Raw genomic sequence first — 26,582 nt, 5'->3', positions numbered from 1 at the left:
GCTGCTGGAATTACAAATACTCCCTCATGTTAATATTTTCCCCAGATAAGAGAAAGGTACTGATTTTTCTTCTACTCAAGAGGAGGACTTTTTTTTTCTCAAGTTAGAGCTGGTTATTTTGCATATAGTAGCAAATTTATACATTAGCTCTGGGTTGTTTAGCATCCCCCAGCATTGATTTGAAATAGCTGGGAGATGACATACTTCCTCTATGAATATATACTTAATAAAACAAAACATATAGACTATAAAAAATTAATAAGGCTTCAAACAGAGATTTAAATGTATTTTATTGAAAATTTGTTACATATTCATTACAAATGTATAACATAAACTTTTTAGAGTTCATAGAAACAAACACAACATACAAATTTATCACATTTGAAGCTTTTGTGAGGAAATTACTTTTTAGATAGATAAAAATTGAAATAATTCTTAAGTAATATGAGAAGACAGCCATCACTAAAAGGATCCAGAAACTACTAATAGGCAAAATAATCAGTCTTTTAACAAAAAACACAACTGTTTAATGCACACTAACCTCTTAGACTACTTAAGAATTGGTAATAATAAATATTTTTGTTGCTTAACAGTTTATAAATGAGTATCACACACATACTCTTTTTTTTTAAATTTCTTTTCAACATAACAGAACGCGTTGTTTTTGCACCACACCCAGTGCTCCATGCAATACGTGCCCTCCTTAATACCCACCACCTGGCTTCCCCAACCCGCCTCACTCACATACTCTTTCATTTAATAAACATTTATCTGCACCTCTAATGTGCCAGGCACTGTGGCTGGCACTTGAAATAGCATTTTGGCTAAGATACATATGATTCCTAACTTGACTGAACCTTATTCTGGGAGAGGACCCAAGACTGTAAGATATAAAAAACTGATACAAGGCACATGTCCTAATTGTGTTAAGAAAGACACAATGTGTTAAAAGAGTTCAGAAAAGAGAGAGTCCATTTCTATCTGGGAAAAAGGAATGAGGGAATTCTGGGGGGATGAATTGGAGTAGTCTTAAAGGATGACTCAGTTTTGGATGAATGGAGATGAGAAAGTGTGCAGCAACTTGTGGAAAGAATGACAAACATTAGCACCAAGGTGGGAAGGTATAAGAGGTTCAAGAGTAGAGGAAAGTAATACCCCTTTACCAGTGCAATGCAACATGTCTGAGTATTGGAAGAAAGGATGAAAGGTAAATAAAAAAAAGGAGTTAAACATCACTTTAAAGAGTTTGTAATTTATCTGGTGGCCAGAGGGGTAGTAATGAAGATTTTTAAATTGTAAAGTGAAACTTTAGACAAAATAACCTGGCATGCTAACTAGATCAGAGGAAGAAGGATCTGAAAGTGGAGAGATTAAGAAGTTAACTGTTGTGATGGTACAATCAATGGACAAAATTAAGGTGGCAACACTGCGAATGGAAAGGAATAGAAGAGAGAGCTATTGCTGAGAGGGAATTCACAAAAAAATAGGGACTAATTGGATGGGGACATAATGGATACAGAGAAATCAAAGTTGTCTCCCGAGTTGCTATTTTAGGTGACTAGCAGCATGGAGATAGCATTAAGAAATATTGGAAATGAAAAGCAAAGAAAAGATTTGAAGGAAGTCAGATCATCAGTTTGAGGCATGCTGAGATTGAGGTGACCATGCGACACTCAAATGGAAATGCCCAATTCTCCAGGAGAGTTTTAAGAAAGCTAGAAATAAGATTTGGGGTAATCTGTAAAGCAGTGGTTGTTGCAACTATAGAAAGTTGATGCAATTGCCACAAATAAGAGTATAGACATTAGGAATTTTAAGATTTCAGGGTCAAAAGTGAGGACATGAAAAAGAAAAGGGGTGAAGGAAAGAGAAGAAACAGATTGTTGGAGACTCATGAAAGCCAAGGTATAGGTGTTCAAGAATGATGCCAGTAATGTAAAAAGCTGTAGAATATCAAAGGACGAGGATTCAGAAAAAAAAAAATTTGTATTTGGCATTTAGACCAGTAATTACCTTTGTTTAAATAGTTTCAGCCAAGTGGTGAGCATAAAACAAATTGTAAAAGGTTAAAGAATGAAAGTTTATTGTTAAGGAAGAAGAGAAACAATTTTAGCTTTTCAAAAAGTACTTGAATGTTTGGTAACTCCAGAGCAAGTAGGTCTCAAACTCTTACCACATCAGAATCATGGGGCTTGTTAAAATGCAGATTTTGGGGGCCTCACTTCCTGAGTATCCCATTCTGGAGTTCCTGGGTAGAGTCCAGCAATTTGCATTTCTATCTAGTATTCACTAATGTTGATGCTGGTGGTCCAGAGAACCAGGCAGAGAACCTTAGGTTTGAGGAAAGTTTTTGTCTTAAGTTTCCTAGCCTTGCACATTTTCAATAGTAAATGGGGAAAGAAGAAGTAGAGAGGGAGAGATATTGGAGATGCCAAAGAGAGTGGTAGGGAAAAAACAGCCTGATTCATGACTTGGAGGAGGTAAGAAGGGTCAAGAGCATCAGTGAGGGGAGTAGAGGAGACTTTTTATTTTCTGAAGGATGAAGTAGGAGAATATAAGAGAGAATATGGGGGGAAAAACAACCTCTGTGGGAGGAGAGAAGGGAGGATGAGGCATCTCTCACTGAATACTTTTATGGTAAAATCATAGAGAAGTAGGGGGAGATAGCTGATGAGCAAGGGGGAGGGTGATTTGCAAAGAGTAAGAAAGGGAATTCAACAGGGAGTCCACAAAATGAATAAAAGGATACTAAGTAGCAGTGGGAGTCCAGCTGAAGTTAGAATGGCTTGAATTAGAACAGTTTAAAAGCCCAAGGTTTAAAGGGGAACAATACAGTGAGAGATATAGATGGAATTCAAAGCAGACTCATCTTCTCCCCTAGAGCAGTGCAGTTTGGGGTATGATATCTTAAAAGTTGTCAAGCCCTTATACTTTCTGAGATGCTTTGAGAGTTCCCTTTTTATATTTCAGTTAGTAAATGTCCATTTTTCCTCTAAGCATCTGATTTTTTTTCTAAGCATCTGATTTTACACTGTTATTCCTTGGGTTTTGGCCAGTTTTCTTCTTGCTCCAGAGATCCCCATATTCCATCTTTGCTTCCTTGGAACACATCTTTAATTTAACACTGAATGGAATGAGAAAAAGAATTTATGTTATAGAAGGTCATTTTATAGCCACTTTCCTAAGAGAACATATATTCCATTGAATGGGGCTGTATTTATAGGCGTTAGCCAGTTAAATTCTCAGTTATATGAATGTTTTCATTTCACATTTATTGCCTTGCCGAATCAATTTTTTTAAATTGAAGTATAGTTGACATACAAAGTTATATTAGTTTCAGGTGTACAACATAGTGATTTGACAATTCTAATCCATTTCCTTCTATTTGCCTAAAAATGAACCTCAGAGGGCTCCTAAGAGATTCTGATTAGAGCCCATATCAGAGGCTGTGATGTCAGTTGGCTGGGGGTTTAAAATAATTCTATTTATCACCTTGGGTTTTGCTTGAATGCCCATTCTGAAAACCAGCTCCTTTAAATGGTTCTGGACATTTTGTAATCCTGTGTAAGATTGCCAATATATTTATTTATTTTTAATTAAAATAGCATCTGCATCTCACTGATAATGTCAAAATGGAATATCTGATCTAAAAGTCACAAATGAGCACACTTCCCTCCAAATTGAATATGAACTAATAGCACATGTAAATTGCTAATTAAATCTTGGGAGATTATAACATTTCAGAGTCTGAGAAGCCACATTTAGGCCCCAAATCATTCCAATGGAATAGGAGCATATAGAACTTGTTTTGATGAGATACGATATCTGTACTAATTTTGTTCTTACTTGTTGGGGTGATCTGCTCTTGTCTGGAAATAATTCACACCCCCTTGAGTATTTTCTTAGTTTTGGTGCAGTGCCTCTCTCCATGGAAAGTCATCTCCCAAGGGTACTCTGCTTCCTGCAGCTTTTATGATTTTTTTAAAAGATTTTATTTATTTATTTGACAGAGATCACAAGTAGGCAGAGAGGCAGGCAGAGATGGAGGGAAAAGCATGCTCCCTGCTGAGCATAGAGCCCGATGAGGGGCTCTATCCCAGGACCCTGAGATTATGACCTGAGCTGAATGCAGAGACTTAACCCACGGAGCCACCCAGGTGCCCCAGCTTTTATGATTTTATATTGCTTCATGAAATTCCAACTTCCAGGGTGTTGATGCACAAGGATTCCTCTGGCCTTGTAGAAACCAGCCTTATTTAGAAAAGTGTTAGACCTATGAAAGACATGAAAGTCAGTGATAAAAACAAACTCTCCATGTGGAATTCATCTCAGTCTCAAAGCATAGATAATAAGAGGTAAAGTAGCAGTAACAAAAAGAGAGTAATAAAAATATCAGGAAAACCCAAGGAGACAACATCTGGCTTCTTAGATCTAAATGACTAAATCTTTAAATTACAAGTATCCCTGAAGACAATTACCAAGTTTATTTTCTAGAAGACTGCTAATGGGAAGGTATTTGAATAATGAAGCCAAGGGTCTTTTGTGTATTGACAGACTTCCGAGGGACTTTAACCCTTAAATGATCAATGGCCAATTTTACTTGCTAGTATTTTTACTAGAATTTGAATCTTAATCTCTGGTAATAATTAAAATATTACTACAGGGGTACCTGTACCTCAGTCAGTTAAGAATCTGACTTTTAATTTTGGCTCAGGTGGTGATCTCAGGGTTGTGAGATTGAACCCCACAATGGGCTCCATGCTGGGCATGGAGCCTGCTTAAGATTCTCTCTCTCCCTCTCCATCTGCCCCTCTCCCCACTTGTGCTCTCTTTATCTAAAAAATAAAAGAATATAAAATATTACCACCTATCTGACAGATCACATTAAACATGTAAGACGTATCTAGTTTCAGTCTTTTCTAAAGTTGTCAAAGTGCATGTGTTTTTCAATATTGCAAATAGGGATTGCAGCCCAATGTTTTACCTTTCTTTTTTATATTTCAGCATTTCATAAATTTGAAACATCATAATATATGTATAAATGTCCTATTGCTGAAAACTCCAAATCACTTTGCAAATAAAAAAGATTTGTGAGTGCAGCTGTATACGGGGAGTAGCTTGGCCTTAGGATTTTTAATGCATTTATAGGAATTTCAAAAAAAAGAAAAAATATATGGGAAAACAACTTTCCTGTTAAGTCACACTTATCCAACAATTTCAATTACAAGTTATCAGAGGTAAGTTATATTAACAAACAGCTTAATAGCCATTTCTGTCAAAATGCCTGTTGAACACAGTTTAGGATTTATCTTTTTAAAAATGTAAATAAAAACATTTCTGCCAGTGCTTTTTTATTCTTTTTGAAAACTTGTACTTTTTGTGGAAGATTTTTCTGCCTCTGATATCCCTTTTCAATTGTCCTTTTTTTGCTCCTATTTTCTTCCCACAATAGCAAACTAGCAAAAATGATTTACTCCCTTTTAAAAGTGTTTTGTGGTTGCATGCATTCTATTCTATTATGTTACAGTCACTAATCACTGTATTCTAAAAGCAACTATTACAACTTCTTAACATTTTAACTCCATACAATTAAAGTTATAATGGTAGGGGCACCTGCATGGCACTGTCAGTTAAACATCTGACTCTTTATTTCAACTTAGGTCCTGACCTCAGGGTGATGAGATCTAGCCCGGTCCCACCCTCAGCAGGAAGTCCACTTGAGATTCTTTCTCCCTCTCCCTCTCCCCTCCTGCTGGTGCTCTCTCTCTCCCTCTAAATAAAGCGCTTGTTGTTATATGCAACTAATGACTTGTTGAACACTACATCAAAAACTAATGATGGCTAATTGAACATAATAATTAAAAAAATAATAAAATAAGTCTTTTTAAACATTATAACAGTATGAAGCAATTCAAAGGGTAGTTCTTTACTAGTTGGTGATGAAATGACAAAAGGAGAAAATATGTTGAAGGGAGAGGCAGAAAAATCCAATTTAAGACATTTATGTTTTATTTATTTTTATTTATTATATTATTTTAAATATTTTTATATATGTTATATTATATTATATATTATTTTATTTATTATTATTTGTTATAATAATAAATAGTTATTTATTATTCATGTCTTATTGAGGGGAGGGGGAAGCTCACCCACTCCTATTTCTTGATACTTCTAAGTACAAAGAGATCTAGATAGAATTTAGTAAGGATCTAAAATTATGTACATTTTGGAAAGATATTGGAGAAGTTGCCTTGGTTATATCATTGGTTAAAACCAAGCATGGATTTCACTATCTGATAACAGCCTGTAAAGGAAAGAAACACAGGAAAGGAAATACCTTGATTTCAGAGAATCAAAACCTGGAAAAGGAGTCTTAAAACAATTTTGCTTCAGTGATCTAACTGCCATATGCTTTGTGGGAAAGACCATGCCTTTTCCCTGGAATGTACCTTGCCTAGACATTTTGCTTATCATTAGCTCTAGTAGTGCGTTCAGGGGCACTTGACATGTGGGGGAAGAGGAATCTTGAGCTACAGTGCAGGACGTGGAGCTCTAATTACTGGACAGTCAAAGCCCACAGACAAGGGGGAAAATGCAGTATTAAAGAGCGCAAACCCTTGCTCTTCTCTCATATTCTGTAATGACTGTTTTGAGTCATGTGGGAACTTCTCCTTTCAATTTTAGCCAGGGATGGGGCAGGATCATCTTGAAAGTAAGGAATGGAGACTGAGTTTATCCAGGACAGTGATGGAAGTACTTGTAAAATGAGGCATTCGTCCACCACCCCAAACCGAAGTCCCTCAGCCTGTTTTCCCATGTGATCACAGGTTCACTGCGCCTGCTAATAGTGCGCAGGAGCGGGTTAGCAACCTGCAACTCCGATTTGAGCGCGTTTTTGGATGCTGGTTCCTCTGTGCGCCGGTTTCGGAGAATTCACACTAAGAGCTCTAGATGGCCGGAACTGTTTACTTCTGAACTCACTCGAGTGCTTCTCCTGGAAGCAGGGCGAAGCTATCTCAGCCCCTCAGAGTTTGGGAGCAATGTGCAAAAGGAATTGGAGCGGTCACCACCCTTTCTTGAATTGAACCCAGGTGCAGGGTGGCACCGGGTTGCGAGAGGCACGTACTGGAGTCCCGCTTTTGTGTTTCCACCTCAAAGCCAGTGGAGCATGGAGGGGGAGGGGCTTGTAGCCTCCGCCACTTGGAGAGCTCTGCGTGATAATTGGCGGTTCTCCGGTCTGACGGCTAGGCAAGAAGCCGAGGAACTGTACCGCCCCCTTCTCAGGCTCCATCCTCCCTAACCAGCGAACCCAGAAAGGCCTCAGGTAGTTGGGAGGCCGGCCAGGGAGTCTCCACCTCCTTGAGGGGAGCAGCCATTCGGTGCGCTTGGGAGCTGAAGGGGGCGGGATCCATTGGCTGGGGGATGCTGCCAGTCTCGGAAGGGGGTGTGTTCGGGGTGGGTTCTTGGACAGCCGCGCGTCCCGGCTACTCGCTGTTCCTTGGGTGGTGGGTGACCGTGAGCGTGTGAGACTGGCTCCTGTAGACTTGATAACAGTTTGGAGAGAGCAGAGCGCGCCAGAGAGAGCGCGAGAGAGTGAGGGAGCGAGTGCGAGCCGACCTAGAGGAAACGGGGCGAGAACACAGGGCCCGAAGACCTACGGTTTGAGACTGAATGACCATGGCTGTCTCCGCACCCCCGGTGATCTCTGCAACTTCCAGCGGAGCCAGCATCTCAAGGGGCTTATTTCGGGCAGAAACCTCGTACTCGACTCCTGGAGAGCCTTCTCGTCTCACACATAATATGATCAACAGTTTCATGGCCAATAACCACAGCGGCAGCGCTGGTGTTGGCGGGATCGGTGGAGCCAGCAGAGGCAGCGGCAACACTAACACCAACGAGTGCAGGATGGTCGACATGCACGGTGTTAAGGTGGCTTCATTCCTGATGGACGGTCAGGAACTGATTTGCCTGCCGCAAGTCTTTGATCTCTTCCTGAAGCACCTGGTGGGAGGCTTGCACACGGTATACACCAAGCTGAAAAGACTGGACATATCCCCCGTGGTGTGTACTGTGGAGCAGGTCCGGATCCTCCGCGGTCTGGGGGCCATCCAGCCTGGGGTGAACCGCTGCAAACTCATCACCAGAAAAGACTTTGAAACTTTGTTCACCGATTGCACCAATGCCAGGTGAGATGTTCATTTTTTAGTTTGTTCTCCCCCTCCCCTTTGCCTTCTTTTGCATGTTTCATCACTCTCACCCAACTTTGCAGAGTCTCTTAACTAGCTTGCCTCTACTGTAAGTCGGTGGGGAAAGAGGACTAGAAGAACTAATTACCCATCCCTTCTAGTCCTCGCTCAGTGGCAGGGCTTGGGTCCAAGATAAGCCCCGCACAAACTTCAGTTTGCTCTCCTCTACTGAAGCTTTACAGCTTTTTGCCCATATCTTGCATGGGTCACTGACTGCTTGTGGTTATTTGTTAATTTCTCTACGTGGTTTTCATTCCTCTTTTGTGGCCGTACGGGTCGAATAGGTTTTCTCTTTCTCCTGAACACAGACACCAGGGACTTTCTAGGGGAGAAAGCTGGCAGAGCTGTAAACTGGGCTTCTGAGCTAGCAATCCAGAACACAGCATTTGGGGGATGGATAGGGTCGGAAGTCTAGGATCCATCCCAGAGGGTGATTGGTTCCCCATCATGTGTGTTTGTTGTGAGAGTAGGTGGGGTGTGTGATGGTGGTGGTTGTGGTGGTGTGTGGATAAATGTGCGCGCGCACGCGCGCGCGCGTGTGTTTGTGAGTGAGAGCAGACAGAGACAGAGAGATTGAGAGAGAGCAAGAGAGCGCGTTCAAGAGAGAGCGTGCCTATGAGGACGTGTGCATATGCCCGCTGTGCAAAAGCTCCTCTGTTCACAATACAGTAAAGTCGATGGATCCCATTTTTTAAAAAAGAACGACGACAGATGTCACGCTCCTGGGATCGTCCCGTTTGGGTCATCTGTAGGGGGCAATGTGGGGCATGAAAACCTAGGGCTGGGAACTGGATGAGGGTTGAAGGAGAAGTTGTAGAGGATGCTTCCAGCTCTTCTCCCCAGGCCAGAAGTTGGAAGGAACCTTTTTCCCCAAAGAGAGGATTTCTTAAGTGATGATGATCAGCTTCTGTGGTTGTAAGTGTACCTCCTTCATAGGACAGTAGAATAAATGTCATTGGCATATGTCCATAAGCAAATTGTATTCAATCTTTCTCAGTTTAAAAAAGAAAGTAAAATAAACTATATTCAAGATTATTTGATTTTTTTTAAGGACCTGTGAATTAGTTTTGTACTGTTTATTCCATCTCCAGTGTGGTGACATCTGGTAGGTGTGTACACATTTGGCGTACAAACCAAGAAACAAACCATCATCAGGTTAAAGGGAGCAAAGGGTTTTGTTGTAAAACAGCACGACTTTTGTTCATTTTGTGGAAAACTTCTGCAGAGGTAGACTTTCTCACAGTGCAACTTTAAATCATAGGAACCCCTTTTTACCAACTTAAAGGAACTCTGTTGTCAACATCTGTGGTAAAATTCAAATTACTATGTAGAGTTCAAGTATACTGACACCTTGTAGACAAACTGTTGCTGACTGCTACAATAAGGTAATGCTACAGAACTTACAAGGTAACCTTTTTTCCTCCACAGTGTCCTGTGTTCTGGCAATTAAACAGAAACCTGTTTATATGAGAACTTCTAGGTGATTCATATCTGGGGTTTACAAACCGGTTTATTAGATAAAATTTTCTTAAGGTAGATAGATGGTCTTAAAACAGAAAGGATAACTGCTCCCTTGATAAAATAAACAATTATAAGTTGTAAGAGTAGAACGGAAATCTTATTTTGACCACAAAGCACTTTACAAATACACAAACTCAGAAAGTTACCAGGACCTTCAGATGAGGGCCATCTAATTCATGTGTTGCCAATTCAAAAAGACACAATTTAAACAATTTAAACAATCGCAGAACTGAAATCCTATCTTTCCCCTCTCCTTCTCTTCCTCCTTTCTCTCCTTCTCACTCCCTTCCTGCTTCTCTCTTACAAACACCCACTATTAAGGTGGAACAATTACTACACAAAGGAAATTTGTCCTACTTTAATAATTAATTTACACATTCTTGAGCAAAATCTATGACTTTCATTTTTAAAAATAGATTAGTATTTTAATATGACTTTGATGCTTTCCTCTAAGTAGAAAGTTTTCTTTAATTAATTTTTATTAGAGCTACTTGCTGAAGGGAAAAATGATAAATTACTCTGTATCAAGAGGGAGGTGTTCTTATAGTATTTTTGGACCCTATTGTGTAATATGTTTTTAGGTTATTATTTTAATTCAGTTAAGTTTTATTTACTCCTTATCATAGCATTTACAATGATAACTTTTTTGGAGGGCTTATATTGCTTTTGTGTATATGCATATATAAAGACAATAGGAGAATATTAAAAATATAAGAAGAAATATGTATAAGATATGATGCCAGTGTCTCCTTTTGCATTTATTTCTTTATGGGTATGTTGGTGATTAACATGCATTTTCTATAGGTTTGTTACGAGTGTTACAGTATATGATTGTAAAAATTTATTCTAGAAATATTAGAAATATATTCTATGAATGCAGCCCATGAATGGAGATGAGGAAAACTACCAGAAATACACCTGTATTGCTATTTCTAGATAGGAAAAACAACAACAACAACGAACACTCCACAATATCTGGGGAAAATCTTCTTAATGGTAAAATAACATTACCAAATTTTATCACTGCAAAATGCCCTCATAACCATCTTAAAAACTTCAAAACATGATAATGCTTATAATGGATGCTTTATGACTTTAGGTAACATTATTTATAGAAATGTGTACCTTAAATCATTCTCAACATCTGAATGATTTTATAAAATTGTGAAATTATTATTTAGATCAACATTATTTCTATGACTTTTCTAGTCAGTGAAAAGAAAGGTGAGGAATGTAAATAGGAATGAGACTGAAGAGAGACAAAATAAGTTAGATAAGACATGAAGCCAGTAAGAGAAAAGAGATGTAGGATATTAGCAGAATGATGCTGTGAAAAGAGGTGAAAGATGGATCAGAAGAGCCTGAAGAGATGCTCAAAGGAATGAGCGATGAATCAATGGAGACTTGGCTAAAGAGGATTGTCACTGAGGACTCATGACTTAACTCTTCTGGCTAAAGGGGGATGCAAGGAAAAAGTATATATATGTTCAGTGACTGGAAATTCTCATATCCTATTCTTATTTGAGAAAAGAGATTCATCTTTATCTCCCGATGAATGAATTTCCATAATGTATTGTTCAATGGGAGGCCTATTTGTCATTGGCAATTTTCTTTTCCTACATAATAAGCATTTCTTCCCCTCTCTGTCAGTTAACTAAGGGAGAGTACAAGTCCTGACTTAGGGTATTCTAATTTGGAATGCTTCCTACACTATTCCAGAAGACACAAGATAGACTATTTTCAAATTGGTCATTTTCAAAGACCTTAACATATTGCCACTAAGTGGTATTTGGATTCATTCGACTGGGGACATATTTTTATTAATGTGCATGGAAGAAAGGTGAATGAATAAAATACATTCACAATTGTTTCTTTGAAAGTACTGAGAGTCACAAGAACTCTATCAGTGCTTTATACTGTTTTGTTATTAGCTAATTTTCAAAATATTCAAACTTGTCTTCCTAGAAAAGAAGTTGGAAAATAACCTGCCTTTGCTACTAGAGAATAGTTAAGATGAAAAACTATACATTGTTCTATTAAATAAATCGAACTTTTCATCCCTGCAATTCCAAAGGGCTATGCAATATTTTTTCCTTGATTTTTTTTTTTTTTACTTCAGAAACTAATTGTAGGGAGATTATTCTGAAGATTTTTAAGAAAATGAAAGAAAAGACCAAAACCAAATGAGAAAAGTCTTTTATTTTTCAGCTAAGACACTGTAATTTTTCTTTTTAATGTCTTGTGGAGCAAAACTTGGAATTCTTAACATCAGAGAAGGCAGATTCAGAAAGCAAATGCCTAAAAATATCACTCTCATGCAATGGATTTTTCTCACTAACTTCTTCAAAGTTCAATGCAACAATAAAATATTCAATTAAAAATTGGTATTCAGGGGCGCCTGGGTGGCTCAGTGAGTTAAAGCCTCTGCCTTCGGCTCCGGTCATGATCCCAGGGTCCTGGGATCGAGCCCCACGTCAGGCTCTCTGCCTGGCGGGGAGCCTGCTTCCCTTCCTCTCTCTCTGCCTGCCTCTCTGTCTGCTTGTGATCTCTGTCTGTCAAATGAATAAATAAAATCTTTTAAAAAAATTGGTATTCAGTAATATTCAATTAAAAACTGGTATTCAGTAAATGTGAAAAATCAGCCAGCACATTTTAGTGTTATCTCTTTTTATCTACCTATCTATATAAAAGTAACATTGTTAGATTTCATGATCAGTATTTGAGGATCAACTGATTAAATGTTATCCAGTCATTTATGTGTAAATGAATGCTTAGAGAAACAAGAATGTATGATTAAGAGAACATTTAAATGTATTTGGAGACATGAGTCAACATATATTCAAATGAGTAAAATTCAGTGTTTTTAAATTAAAATTTAAATTATCCAATTGTGATTGTTAGTTTGACCATGTGAACAGAATATAAATGGGCATCATTCATAGAATAACTTTATGTGAACTCTGACTTTAAAATAATTTAGAAATACTTTCAAATACAAGAAATACAGTTTTTGTAAGTCCTCAATGATTTTGGCTTTGTATTGACACTGGATGAATATAGTTCATAATCCACACAGAATAGCAATTTACTTTAAAAATTGATGTTTTCATTCATAGGAAAGTTATACAAAGTCAAATTTTTGAAGAACTTGCAACACTTTCTTGGGCTAATATTTTTATGACAACATTTGCAGAATAAAAAGATTTTAGAAATTAATCTGGGCAGTAAATGGAGACATTTTATTTCATAGGATAATGAGGGGATGATCGGTTTGTCTATTAAAAGCAGTTACTTAGTCATTATTGTTGTCTTTTATTAGAATGATGTAAAGATTATAATTAAAATGGTTTAGTCCTATGCCAGTGCACAGAACTTCCACATGTACATCCACTTCATTTATTTATTTATTTATTTATTTAAAATATTTTATTTATTTATTTGACAGAGATCACAAGTAGGCAGAGAGGCAGAGAGAGAGAGAGAGGAGGGGAAGCAGGCTCCCTGCTGAGCAGAGAGCCCTATGTGGGGCTGGATCCCAGGACCCTGAGATCATGACCTGAGCAGAAGGCAGAGGCTTTAACCCATGGAGCCACCCAGGTGCCCCTGTACATCCGTTTTAAATGCACACTTCTACATAACCAATTTATCTAAATACTTGTATTTATCTAAATACTTGAGTTGGATTTAATATTAGTCCAAGCACTCATTTATTAGGTGATAGATATTACATTAAAGATATGATGCATATTATGATGGAGAATTTCTTGGGATATTTATGTGTACTATTACCCTCAATGTATAGTGTTCCAATAATTAGGAAGTGATGATCTTCAGACATTAATGTTTTATGTGTTTTCACACAAAATCCCCTAATACCTCTCGAAAATATTGTCTGAATTATTTGATGCTTTCTTAAGTAATCTGATTCTGTCTGAATGAAATCCCTATGTGCTTTAAAAGTGCTTCTAGCAGGCAAATATAATTGTGAGAAACCTTAATCACAATATATTATGTTTCATTTGACAATCTAGATCTTCAGGGTCACTTCACGTGGTGCGCTTAGAGATACAAATGATTTAGGTTTATCCACGTTATACATTTCAAATATGTATTGAAACCACCCTAATGGACCAAAACTGAAAATATTGTTTTTGGAGAAAGGACATCAAACCTTTCCCCAAAAGCAAAACAATTAGGTATTAATGATATTATTGTTGCATGTTCAAAAGGTCGTCGGTAGCATTTTTTCCCTCTCCTTTTCTTCCCTTTCACCATCTCAACCTGCAAAACTCTTCACTGTCACTTCAGATCATACAATTCTAAAATGATAAAACAACATTTAAACACATTTGCTTTGGAAGGGAAATTGAGCATTTGCACCCAATAAGCCTGATTGTGGAACTGCATGCAAATTGTGTTTTGATTTATCTCTTTTACACTTTTTTCCATTTGAATTGATCTTGCATTAATTTCACCAAGCGGCTGTGTGAGGCTGCAGATGTTGCCCTGTGTTTAATAAATCAATGAGACAGATCTGAATGAATCACTTCAGATGGATTCTCTGCTCAGTTTGATGTCTAGATGTTATTCTTAGCTTGTTATCATGACAGATGCATTAATGTTCCCATACACTGCCAGCAATGTCAAAGAGATCGAAGCTTTTAAAGTGGCAGCATCCCTTTTTCCATTTTCTGCTAGAACAATTAAATTCATTTTATTTTATGTAGGAATCAGAGAAAAATATAAAATCAATATCATCCCATGAGTTTCTTCATGGGAAAGATTCTTAATTTTCATGCTATATTAGCTATTCCAAAACAGTGGAAATTAATATGTTAAAACCTAAGTATAGTGTAGTTGCTTAAAAGTGCCCCCACATTAATATTTAATCATGGTAGGAAAAATGAGAATAAGTAATATATTATTGGAAATTATGATTAGTGACATTGAAAGTGTCACTATAAATAGAATAATGCTATATCCAAATTGATTACAGAAGGGTGTTATTTTTTTTTAAAGATTTTTATTTATTTATTTGACAGATCACAAGTAGGCAGAGAGGCAGGCAGAGTTGTGGGGAGGGGAAGCAGGCTCTCAGCTGAGCAGGGAGCCCAATGCAGAGCTCAATCCCAAGACCCTGAGATCATGGCCAAAGGCAGAAGCTTCACCCACTAAGCCACCCACGCGCCCATAAATGCTACTTTTTAATTTAATTTCTCGAACTGTAGAAAAGCATAGGCACACAAAAAGAAACTTTATTATAACTCTAGTGAAATTTATTACCTACCTGCATTAAATATCATGGCGACCATAATTTATATCATTTAACCCAAAGCTTCATTACCTTGGTTTTAGGAGACAGTCAATTCTGTTGGTTGTGAAATATTTTGAATTGAATGTTGTAGGTGTTATAACTTTTTAGTTAATCTCTGATATTTGAAAATACAAATTTTTAAAAGGAGATTCAATTTTTCTCTTGTTCAAGTTTCTGAAGAATATATATTAAAATAAGCCAGCTTTTAGAGGTAGTTCCTCTTTGCAGCATTTACAGTATTTTTTCCATCATAATGTTGTCAGTTTTATTAAAATAGGAAAACAGGAAACACTGTTAATTGATACTGTTGAGGTCTCAAATTCTTCAGGAGAAATTTTATCTCCAAAGTTAGGCTACTTTTGGAAGATTAAGATATAGGCTATGATCTATAGTCTAAGTGTAAAAAGAAATTTATAATGAAGTTTAATGAAGTTATGTACAGGAGTGTTTTTTTTTCAAATTTTGCTTGAAACATGGGAATGTGTTCATGATCATTTTAGCCATATCTTTCTTTAGAGCTTAACTTATTTATTAGCATTGATGGAATTATTATATTGAGAATGTGAATATAATATAGGTAAATTGAATATAAGTAAAGAGCAAATGGACATATTTTCACTACCTATAATGATATCTTTAAAAAAGAACTGAATTTATTACATAAAAAAGCTTGAATTTGTAATAATAATTTCTAAGGAGTAAATTTTAACTTTAGTAATATTCATTGCAAAACTTCATTAAGCCCAATATTGTGTATATTTTAGGCACTTAATTCACATTTGTTAAATGAGTGCAATCATGTACACACACACATTTATTCCTCATCAGAACTCTTTGCACAAATTGCCATTCCTTTGAAAAGCTAGGAAATAGTTACATAAGGTATGCAGTTATTAAAGATACTAATCTTGAAATTTTAATTCCATTATAAAACCATTTGTAACCAGGCCATAAACTTTTCACAAGTATACATATAAAGCTATCAAAATCTAAAATATGAAATTAGGATTTTGAACTGAAATATATTTTTAAAGTAAGAGTGACTTCTTGATATTTCCTTTAGTGAAAACCCACAGAATATGCTCTAATATTATGAATAGGCAAGAATTAGTAAGTAAGACAAGCCTACTACCGTAAAATCATTTCCAGCTATATGGATTTATACTATTTGATATCAGTAACACCCCTATTGACAGTTTAGTTTTGATCATTCAAACAGAAAATGCATATTTATCCAATAAGAGTTGCTAAGAAGAGGGTTCTCCTCCCTTACCTATGTATAGCTCAGGAATAGAAAATGCATATTTATCCAATAAGGGTTGGTAAGAAGAGGGTTCTCCTTCCCTGTGTATAGCTCAGGAATAGAAACACAACACAAATACCTAAGTATTATGATGTACCTTTTTCCTGGATAATCTAAAGAGCCATTCAGTGCAACATGAATTTACATGATGTATCTCCCCATCCATTTAAAGGGATAACTTATTACTTTCAGATGTAATTAATTTTGAAGAATGAAATTTCCTTTCATCTAGGATCTCTGAGGTATAAGCTGCTCATATATATGTACTATCTTGACCCATTTAAATTATTTATTTTATTAGAGCAAATCATGGTGAAAACTTTGTAATTATACTACTTTGTAATTGTACTACTGAAGTAATTATGCTACTGAAATTTTATATAGATATATCTATGTATATATTTATAGTGTAGGAAAGTTTAAAAATAATGAAATACAGTATTTTTATTGCTATATAAACATTTTATTCTTAAACAAGTTGACTGCTTAATAGTGTATAATGTAGTGTGTATGTTAAGGTATAAAACATTCAGTTGCCATTGTGGCTAATGATCTTATTAGGTTGCTGGCAACTGTTAACTCGTAGCAGCGTTTAGGTTACATTTAGTGTATCTGCTATTTATGTGATGAGTTAAAAAGGAGAAAAAAGTGATATTGATCTGTCTCTGGATTAAAGTTTGAAAATGGGCAACAGCCTGAACACAAAAGGCTTTTTTTTTTTTAATGATTTCTCAGCTTTCCATTGATCTCCTAGTTTTATTGCATTCATTATTTATTAAAAGAATTTGCAAGCTAAACATAACGTTAAGCTAGTTTGCACACAGGGACCACACTTAGGAAATTGAATGGAAATTGCATTAGAGATGAACATCTGTGCTATTTTTCCACTCATGTGTTTATGGTTTTGTATAAATGGTGTATTGGATTAACAGTTATAACCATTATAGCTTACAGCAATATGTTAGATTCTGAGCTTTTAGTTATTTTGGAAGAAGTCTTGTTTCTTATTTACTTGTCTAAACGAGCATAGTAATAACATCACAAACAATATTGGAATAAATTTATTTTATTATATTTACTGAATGCATTATCTACATTATGTATCAATTGTGAGATACTCTGCTATATTGAAGTAAAAACATTTAGAAACATATGCATAATTATCATTTAATTATACTTTCTCTTACTGGCTTTAGGTAATAGGCTACATAGGTGCAATTTACATATTACTCATTTTAAGAATGTTGAGTTTAGTGTCATATTAAAGCATACCAAATTCACAAAAACTATATAAAAACTTTAATATGACCATCCATAAAATGTTATTTTTTAAAAATTTTATTATTTATGTATGTTAGGCCTTGATCCTTCTGGAAGAATAATAGCCATATAGACACTGAAGGCTTGCCTCATAAAACACTATGAACAAAAGGGTACAATATGATTCCCCTCTTGAATTCAATCCAAGGAAATTTATTTACAGAAACTTCAGTACTTCAACTGAAACAGTTCTCCACAGGACATAGTTAGACCCTCATGAATATCTTTTTTGCAGTGTTGTCTTCAATCTGTAGACATTTGGAAATCTCAGTTTATCAATTTAATTATTGGATTTAAAATAAAATAAAAACCTCTTCACAATCATTTTGATCTTATGATTAGACCTGCCATTACTCTGTGTGTGTGTGTGTGTGTGTGTGTGTGTAGGGTATACTATGTGGTGCCAATGTTTTAGTTGCTGCAAACAGAATGAAGACAACAGTCTCTTCTGTCATGGGGCTTACATTCTAGAATCCTGCTGTTTTTAGCTTAAGGTCCTTAAACCATATATCTGTCCCCTTTATTACATTTGCTAAATTGTGAAATCTTTGTGGTTACAAATTTTTTGCCACATATCCATTTTTGAACACTTCAATTTCCTTTCTTATATCTGCCTTGTGTTGTATCGGTAAATGATAGATTTTTTTTTTTATTTTTTAGAATAATACCAGAAAAATTCAACTAAAAATAGTTACTGAGATATAAAATAAAATATTTTAGTTTTATGAATGTATAGAATTACTCATGTTATAAATACAATACATAGCAAGAGGAGATTGGAATAAAACAGGTATTTCTGCTCAAGAACGGCTATAGTTAATAGACTTTAGTATCTTTTCTCTGACATATTTGCTGAGTCCTTACGATATGAGCCCTTAAAAATTCATTAAATTAGTCATTCCGTGAGACATGTTTTTGTAGTAAAATGTGCAATCATGGATTAAAAAACAAGGTTTTCCCCCATGTTAAAATGCATTCTTTCATTTGTGTTAGAGTTTTAAATAGATCCTCAAGCTTAGAGTTTGCTTTGCTTTGCAAGATTATTTGCAAACATGTGTTAATTAAATGTTTAATATTAACAATAAGCCTGCTGCTTTGAAAATAGCCTATGATCTGCTAAACTTCTAAATTTATTTTGTAAAAGAATTAACGAGTAGCCTCTAGGTTTTTATTTGAGGAAGACAAAAGGGGAATTTTTTCATAGAAAAAAAATTACTGCATAGTTCATTTTATGCATAGTACACAGATTTTATGTCTCATTTTATAAGCCAATTAGAATATTCAGTTTGAATATACACACTATATATGTGTATATATATAAAGTTAACTGATAATAGATTAATTTACATATAATTATGTATTATGTGTTATTATATACATTATATATGCACATACAATGCATTATTATATACACATATATAAGTATTACAAACATTATAAACATACATATAAATGTATAAAATATCTTCCAAGTTATTTCATTTGTCACTTCATTTCAACAAATATTTAGTAAGTACATACTCTTCATCTGTACAAGGCTACTTATCAAAGGGAAAATAGTGATCTTAAGAACTAGACAAATTAAAAAAAAAAAAGAGCTAGACAAATTCTTATTTTTCTTATCTCCAGATTATGTGGGTAGAGTTTTATTGTTACGTGTTTAACTCTCAGCTAACCTACATTAATGCAAGGAACAGCAAATGATGTATGCAATTCAAAATTATGGAAAATTAAAGTAACATTAATTAGACTGAAGTGCATTTTAAAATGTTTATGGCATATTTACCTGTCTAAATATATTTTGCTTATTCTACTATGAAATTGTATTTATGTTTTATAAGTATTCACTGGTGGGGAGATAGCCTCAAAACATGCTAAGGTTGAATTAAATCCGAAATTAAATGCTTCATATAGGAAATATCTAAAGTGAATAAAACACAAGCAGACATAGAACATACATGTTACAGTTAACAGCAGTGTACTGGATCATGTTGGTCATTAACTAAAGCAGTATATTTGGCTTGAATTTATTCTTACGTTATCTGTGGAAAGATCTGTATACTTAATGGATATTAAATATATAGTCATTACAGCTATTAGCAGATCAAAACCTGGAAAACTGCATGGAGCCAATTGTTGATTTTAACATGCTTTCCTATGCTTAGGTCCCCTAAATAACTGTCTTCCATAAGCTAAACCAGCATTTGTTGACAGAGAAAATGGCTTTTGGGTTAAAGCACATTGATGAGTGTAGCCCTAAATCATTTTTGTAAAGTGTTCTATTCTGTGACGAGAACTTTTAATCGATTTTCAACTTACAGTTTTAAGAAATGGAACATCATATTCTTTTTTTTTTAAAGATTTTATTTATTTATTTGACAGAGAGAGATCACAGTAGACAGAGAGGCAGGCAGAGAGAGAGAGAGAGGGAAGCAGGCTCCCTGCTGAGCAGAGAGTCCGATGCGGGACTCGATCCCAGGACCCTGAGATCATGACCTGAGCCGAAGGCAGCGGCTTAACCCACTGAGCCACCCAGGTGCCCCGGAACATCATATTCTTAATGCCGGTCATGTCCTGCAAGAATGGTCACTTTGATGATGGGCACATGATGGGCATATGTTGAACACCTTGACCTCTTCTGAAGAGTGTAGTAACCACTCCAGAGCTTAGTTGATAGAAGTATGTGTGGCATATCTACTTTTTTTTTTTTTTAAGATTTCATTTATTTGTTTGACAGACAGAGATCACAAGTAGGCAGAGAGTCAGGCAGAGAGAGAGAGGAGGAAGCAGGCTCCCCGCTCAGCAGAGAGCCCGATTTGGGACTTGATCCCAGGATCCTGGGATCATGACCTGAGCCGAAGGCAGAGGCTTTAACCCACTGAGCCACCCAGGCACCCTGCATATCTACTTTCTTATGTTTCAGTTGTTTTAGATGTGTCCTTGTCATACCAAAAGACTAACAAGGTTTTGTTATTTTAGGGACATGTTCTTTTTCATAGGTTGTGTGATGTTTCCCTAATCTCCATGCTGCCAGGGTCTAAAGCTTTTCTTAATCTTTATGATTTAGTTCCATTGAATTGAATAATTGCTCTTCTATATGTTGTTTCTTTTTCAAGAGTGCTTTCAGTGTTTAAGTGTACATAAAACTCAAGTAATGCCCCTTTTAGATATTTTTCTTTAATAGTGGTATTTGTCTAATGGATTCATGTTCCATCAAAATAGACACAGTGGAGCTCACACGTGTAATGTTTTCTGTCCGGTAAAGAAGGCTTTTTTTTAAAAAAGATTTTATTTTTTTTTAATTTTTTTTAAATTTTTTATTTTAATTTTTTATTTTTTATAAACATATATTTTTATCCCCAGGGGTACAGGTCTGTGAATCACCAGGTTTACACACTTCACAGCACTCACCAAAGCACATACCCTCCCCAATGTTCATAATCCCACCCCCTTCTCCCAAACCCCCTCCCCCCAGCAACCCTCAGTTTGTTTTGTGAGATTAAGAGTTACTTATGGTTTGTCTCCCTCCCAATCCCATCTTGTTTCATTTATTCTTCTCCTACCCACTTAAGCCCCCATGTTGCATCACCACTTCCTCATATCAGGGAGATCATATGATAGTTGTCTTTCTCTGCTTGACTTATTTCGCTAAGCATGATACGCTCTAGTTAGCAGGCTGAGACTACTTCAGCTAGCTGGAGATAAGCTAGATAGCTTATCTAAAGATTGCAAACACCTGAAAGATTTTATTATTTTTAAGTAATCTCTACACCCAGTATGGGGTACATTAAGATCAAGTTTGAGATCAGGAGTTGCAGGTTCCACTGACTGAGCCAGCTAGGTGCCCTGATTAGGAAGGCTCTTGCTTTAAAGATAGGAGTACTGTAATTTGGGTCACATTAGCATTGATGCAGTTGCATGTGAGCATGGACAAAGGAATGAAGCTAAATAAGGGTGGAGAAAACTTGATGAAAAAATATTTCTCATGGAAATATTGAATGGATCAGGAACTAGCTGACAGATGAGAGGTAGGCAGTATAGTGTGGACTGATGAAGACCTTTCACAAGAGTTTTTAAATGAATTATCCCCTTTAATTGAATTCATATTATTTTAGTGGGTATTTTAAGCAGATTCATGAACAGGCACAGAAAGCATAAAAAATATTAGCTGTAAATACATATGTAAACACTAAAGGCAAATGTGGAAATGTCTTTCTATTTGAGGTAAGCTGGTGGCATTTGAAACCATAGCAAAATATTTGAATACATCTTGTCACTAAAATATTTGTTCACTATGCTAGTAAATGTTAATTTAATTTTTAAAATATTTTATACAGCATCCATTTATATTTCTTCTGTAAGTTCCATTACTGTTACTGGTCTGTTAGCCTGAATTTAGTTTGCCATAGCACATTTTTAAAACACATGTTGGGGAGCATGAGGGACATGCGTGCATATCTATGACCCTGCAATTGCACTCCTGGGTATTTACCCCAAAGATACAGATGTCGTGAAAAGAAGGGCCATCTGTACCCCAATGTTTATAGCAGCAATGGCCACGGTCGCCAAACTATGGAAAGAATCAAGATGTCCTTCAATGGACGGAATGGATAAGGAAGATGTGGTCCATATACACTATGGAGTATTATGCCTCCATCAGAAAGGATGAATACCCAACTTTTGTAGCAACATGGACGGGACTGGAAGAGATTATGCTGAGTGAAATAAGTCAAGCAGAGAGAGTCAACTATCATATGGTTTCACTTATTTGTGGAGCATAACAAATATCATGGAGGAGAAGGGGTCTTAGGAGAAGGGAGTTGGGGTAAATTGGAAGGGGAGGTGAATCATGAGAGACTATGGACTCTGAAAAACTTAACTGAGGGGTTTGAAGTGGCTGGGGGGTGAAAGGTTGGGGTACCAGGTGGTGGGTATTATAGAGGGCACGGATTGCATGGAGCACTGGGTGTGGTAAAAAATAATGAATACTGTTTTTCTGAAAATAAATAAATTAATTTAATTTTTTAAAAAATAAAAGTCCAAAGGGGAAAAAAAAAACAAACACATGTTGACTGAATTTTTTAAAAAGGGTTACATTTTGCCTTTGGGTATGTGTGTGAGGTTTTTATTGTATTCAATAGTAACTAAGTGTGCATTTCAAGAAGTAATTTGAACACTGCATTCAAGATTTATTTAATGAATATTAAAATTTGAATTAAAGAACATCAAAGTGGCATTTTTGTTATTTTTGTATTTAATAAGAACAGTAAAGTTTAAATATTTCCTCCATGCCTTCTGCCTGAAAATATATCTGGAAGTTTAATTACTAGCTAGGTATAATAGTAAAACCTTTACATGTATATACTGGTACATAGTTTATATAGTGCTTTCATATATGTTAGCTTGTTTTATCTGCTCATTAGGATAGCCTGCTTTTACAATTTTGTTTTGAAATTTCTGAATTTTTGTAAACAGATGGCTGATCATTTTACAACATGGTACTTCTGGGGATCACTTAATCTTATTTAGATTTTTTTCACTCCATGCTAAATCAGTATCATCTATTGTTATAATGAAACTTACAATGCTTCTGGGGAATAATAGTACCTCTTGTTTCTGCAGAAACTCACAGGCTTCAGAGCTTGTTCATATACTATCTGCATTTATCCCCACAGCAACTCAATGAGGCAAGTCCCCGATCGTGAATTTAGGTAAGAAAATTGAACTGTAGGCAAATAAAGGGAATTGCTTGAGGCCATATAATCTAGTACAGGCAGGGCCAGTTCCTGATTCTAAGTCATCTGTTGTACCTCTTCTGGTATGCTGTACTTGGTATGCTGTCTCTGAAACGGAAAGTCTTGCTAGATGAATATGAGCAAACAGGTTTACTTAGGTAGTGAATTGTTCCAGTTATTCATAGAATTATGGAAAAACTAGGAGGGGGAATTAGAAATAAGCAAACTACTAGGAGAGACAAGCACTACACAGGAGCTTCCCTAGAATGTCTTTAGGTATTCTGCCATTTAATGATGAAGTTTTCAGAAATGCAGTAACTAGACTCTCTGGGTGGTGACTTAATTTGATATGTATGTACAGGGAGTTTTAGGAACCAATAAAAACTTAGCATTTTTGAATGGAAAAGTGAAAGGAATAATAGCAATTCCAGAAAGTATATAGAGACTGTGGTAGTTCATCAAAGCATAATGTTGAAGGAATTGATGAAATTGGGACCTAGGGGCACCTGGGTGGTATCTGCCTTCAGCTCAGGTTGAGATCCCGGGGGAGGGGGGGGTCCCTGCTCAGCGGGAAGCCTGCTCCTTCCTCTTCCTCAGCCAATCCCCCTGCTTGTGCTCTCTTCTTAAAACAAAACAAAACAAAAACAAAAAACAAACCCAGGAACTAGTTACTAAAAAATATAAATTGTCTCTTGTGTTCAGAATACTGTGCTAGGATCTGTGGTACCTTTTGAGAGCTTTAAATTTTATTGTAGAGCTGGGCATACACACATAAAGATTATGTCATTCATTTATTTATTCATTCATCCATAAAATAGCTATTGCATGTCTATTCTGTGTCAGGCATCTTTTAGGTGCTTGGGATACAACTATTAAAAATAAACAAAGTCGGTGCACCTGGGAGGCTCAGTTGGTTAAGCATCTACCTTGGGCTCAGGTCATGATCTGAGGGTCCTGGGATCCAGCTCCGCATTGGGCTCTCTGCTTAGTGAGGAGCCTGCTTCTTCTCCCTCTCCCTCTGTTTGCCTCTCTCCTACTTGTGCTCTCTGTCTCTCTCTGTGTCAAGTAAATAAATACAATCTTAAAAAAAAAAAAAGTTCCTTGCTCTTAGAAAGGGGGTTATATTCTAGGGTATGGTAATGTGGATGGAGGAAGACAATAAACAATATGCATGATAAAGAAGTCAATTATATTGTATGAAGGTGGTAAGGTGGAAGTGTTATGGAACAAATAGAGCTAGGTGAGGATATAGGGAAAATGGAAGTTGGTTGAAGTTTTAAATAGAAATGAGTTATAGCCCTCTTTGAAAATATGAGCTTTGTTGACAGACTTGAAAGGGAGGGAAGTTAGCTATGCAAAATCTGAGGAAAGAGTGTGCTAGACTGAGGAAACAGTTTGATCAAAAGTCCTAAAGCAGAAGCATACCTAGCACTTTTGAGGAACAGTAAGGAGGCTAGTGAGCTGGAGTGGAATGAGTTGAGGGGATGAAGAGTAGGAATAAGATTATAATGTTAATGGTGGGGGTCATACAGGACTCTTTAAGCCATTTTTAAAAAATTTTGAATGAAATAAGGAGTCACTGCAGAGTTTTGAGCAAGGCTATAACAAGATTTGACTTAGATTTTTAAAGCATCACTCTGGCTGCAGGTTAAGAATAAGCTTAATTAAAGTAGGGCAAGGGTGCAAGCAGTCAGAATGCCTTTGCAATGAACTGGAAGAGAGATGGTGGTGACTTAGACCGTAGTGGTAGAGTAGGGGTAGTTAGAATTAGATTGTGGGTAGGTTTTGAAGGTAAAACCAATAGGATTCCTGATGAATTAGACACTGAGTGTGAGAGAAAGAAAACAGTCATGAATAACTCCAAGATTTTGGTATGAGCAACTGAGAAGATTCAGTTTCCATAATTTCAGGAGGGGAAGGCTATATGTGGAACAGATTGGGGGAGAAAGTTCAATAGTTCAGTTTTATACTTGTTAGCTTTTAGATGATGATGATGATGATGATGATGATGATGATTATATTGCTTTTTCAGCACAGATATAGAGTGGCCATTGGATAAAGAAGTTTGGTATTTGGAAGAGACAGTATAAACTTAGGACAGGAGTGATAGTAAACAGAAGAGAGGCGAGTTTCAAGGACTGAGCCCTGAGTCACATCAACTCAAAGATGATGAAGAAGAGGAAAAATCAGCAAAAGCCTCAGAAAGAAAATCCAGTAGAATGGGAAAACAAAACAAAATAAGAGAAAATGGTGTCCTGAAGCTAAGCAAAGAAAATGTATCAAAAAGGAAGGCTTGATCAACCATATCAAATGCTGTGAATCAGCAAAAAGCCATGAGGACCAAGATTTGACCATTAGATGTGACAATGGAAGTCGCTGGTGATCTTGAGAGCAGTATGGGTGGAAATACATGAATGAAAAGTCGAGTGACATGTGTTTAAGAGAGAATAGAAGGAGAGGAATTGGAGACAGAGTATAGACAACTCTTGCTAGGGATTTGCTGCAAAGATAGCATACAACTCAAGGTGGGAGGGAGTAGCTTGAAAGCAGGGATCAGTGGATCAAGATGGAAGACATAATAGCATTGTGCAGTCAGCAATTTTCCAGTAGAAATTTTAAAAAATTTATGTAGGAAAGAGAGAGGAATATTGCTGAAATGATATTCTTGAGTAAGAGAGAGTGGATAGGCTCCAGTGCACAAGTGAAGTCATTAATTTTAGATAAGAGCAAGGTTAGTGCATCTACAGATGGGAAGCCCGAGTATGTAAATGGAAATTCTGGTTGATCTGGTATTGGGACTCTATGGAAGTCCCTTCTATTAGTCGAGATGACTGGAAAAGCAGTGTTGGAGGTTTGAAGAGAAAAAGAAAGTACAAAATAGCGATCTAGATGAGGAGAACGAACTATTTAAAGAGGTTTGGTGTGATTCCCAGGCAAAATCAAACACCTGATGTATGATCATAAATTCAAAATGGTTGGTGTGGTTGTGTGCTTTAATTCCACTTATACAGAGCTGCATCAGTACTGGTACAAAGTAGGCAAAAATTGGTTTTAATGAGATTTATGATTTTGCTAAGTGGTATGAATATAACAAAACCAGAGGGGGCCAGAGAGTTGAAGGTTTATGCAAAAAGTGATTA

The 26,582-nt window shown here is 36.3% G+C and overlaps 1 protein-coding gene across 5 annotated transcripts in view; it reads left to right on the top strand.

Annotated features, from left to right (window-relative positions):
- Positions 1–7,477: 7,477 nt before the first annotated feature.
- The window catches only part of DACH2 (dachshund family transcription factor 2), a 904,655-nt gene continuing 885,550 nt past the window's right edge, over positions 7,478–26,582 (top strand). For all 5 annotated transcript variants that reach the window (XM_082715963.1, XM_082715964.1, XM_082715965.1 and 2 more), the window contains exon 1: positions 7,478–8,189. In XM_082715963.1, the coding sequence (XP_082572089.1) occupies positions 7,675–8,189 (515 nt within the window). In that variant the 5' untranslated portion in view covers positions 7,478–7,674. The remainder of the gene's footprint in view (positions 8,190–26,582) is intronic.

The sequence above is a fragment of the Mustela nivalis genome (assembly GCF_964662115.1).
Source record: "Mustela nivalis genome assembly, chromosome: X".
Classification (NCBI taxonomy): Eukaryota; Metazoa; Chordata; class Mammalia; order Carnivora; family Mustelidae; genus Mustela; species Mustela nivalis.
Note: the sequence above shows the minus strand (reverse complement) of the source record. Positions and strands in the feature narration are given on the sequence as shown.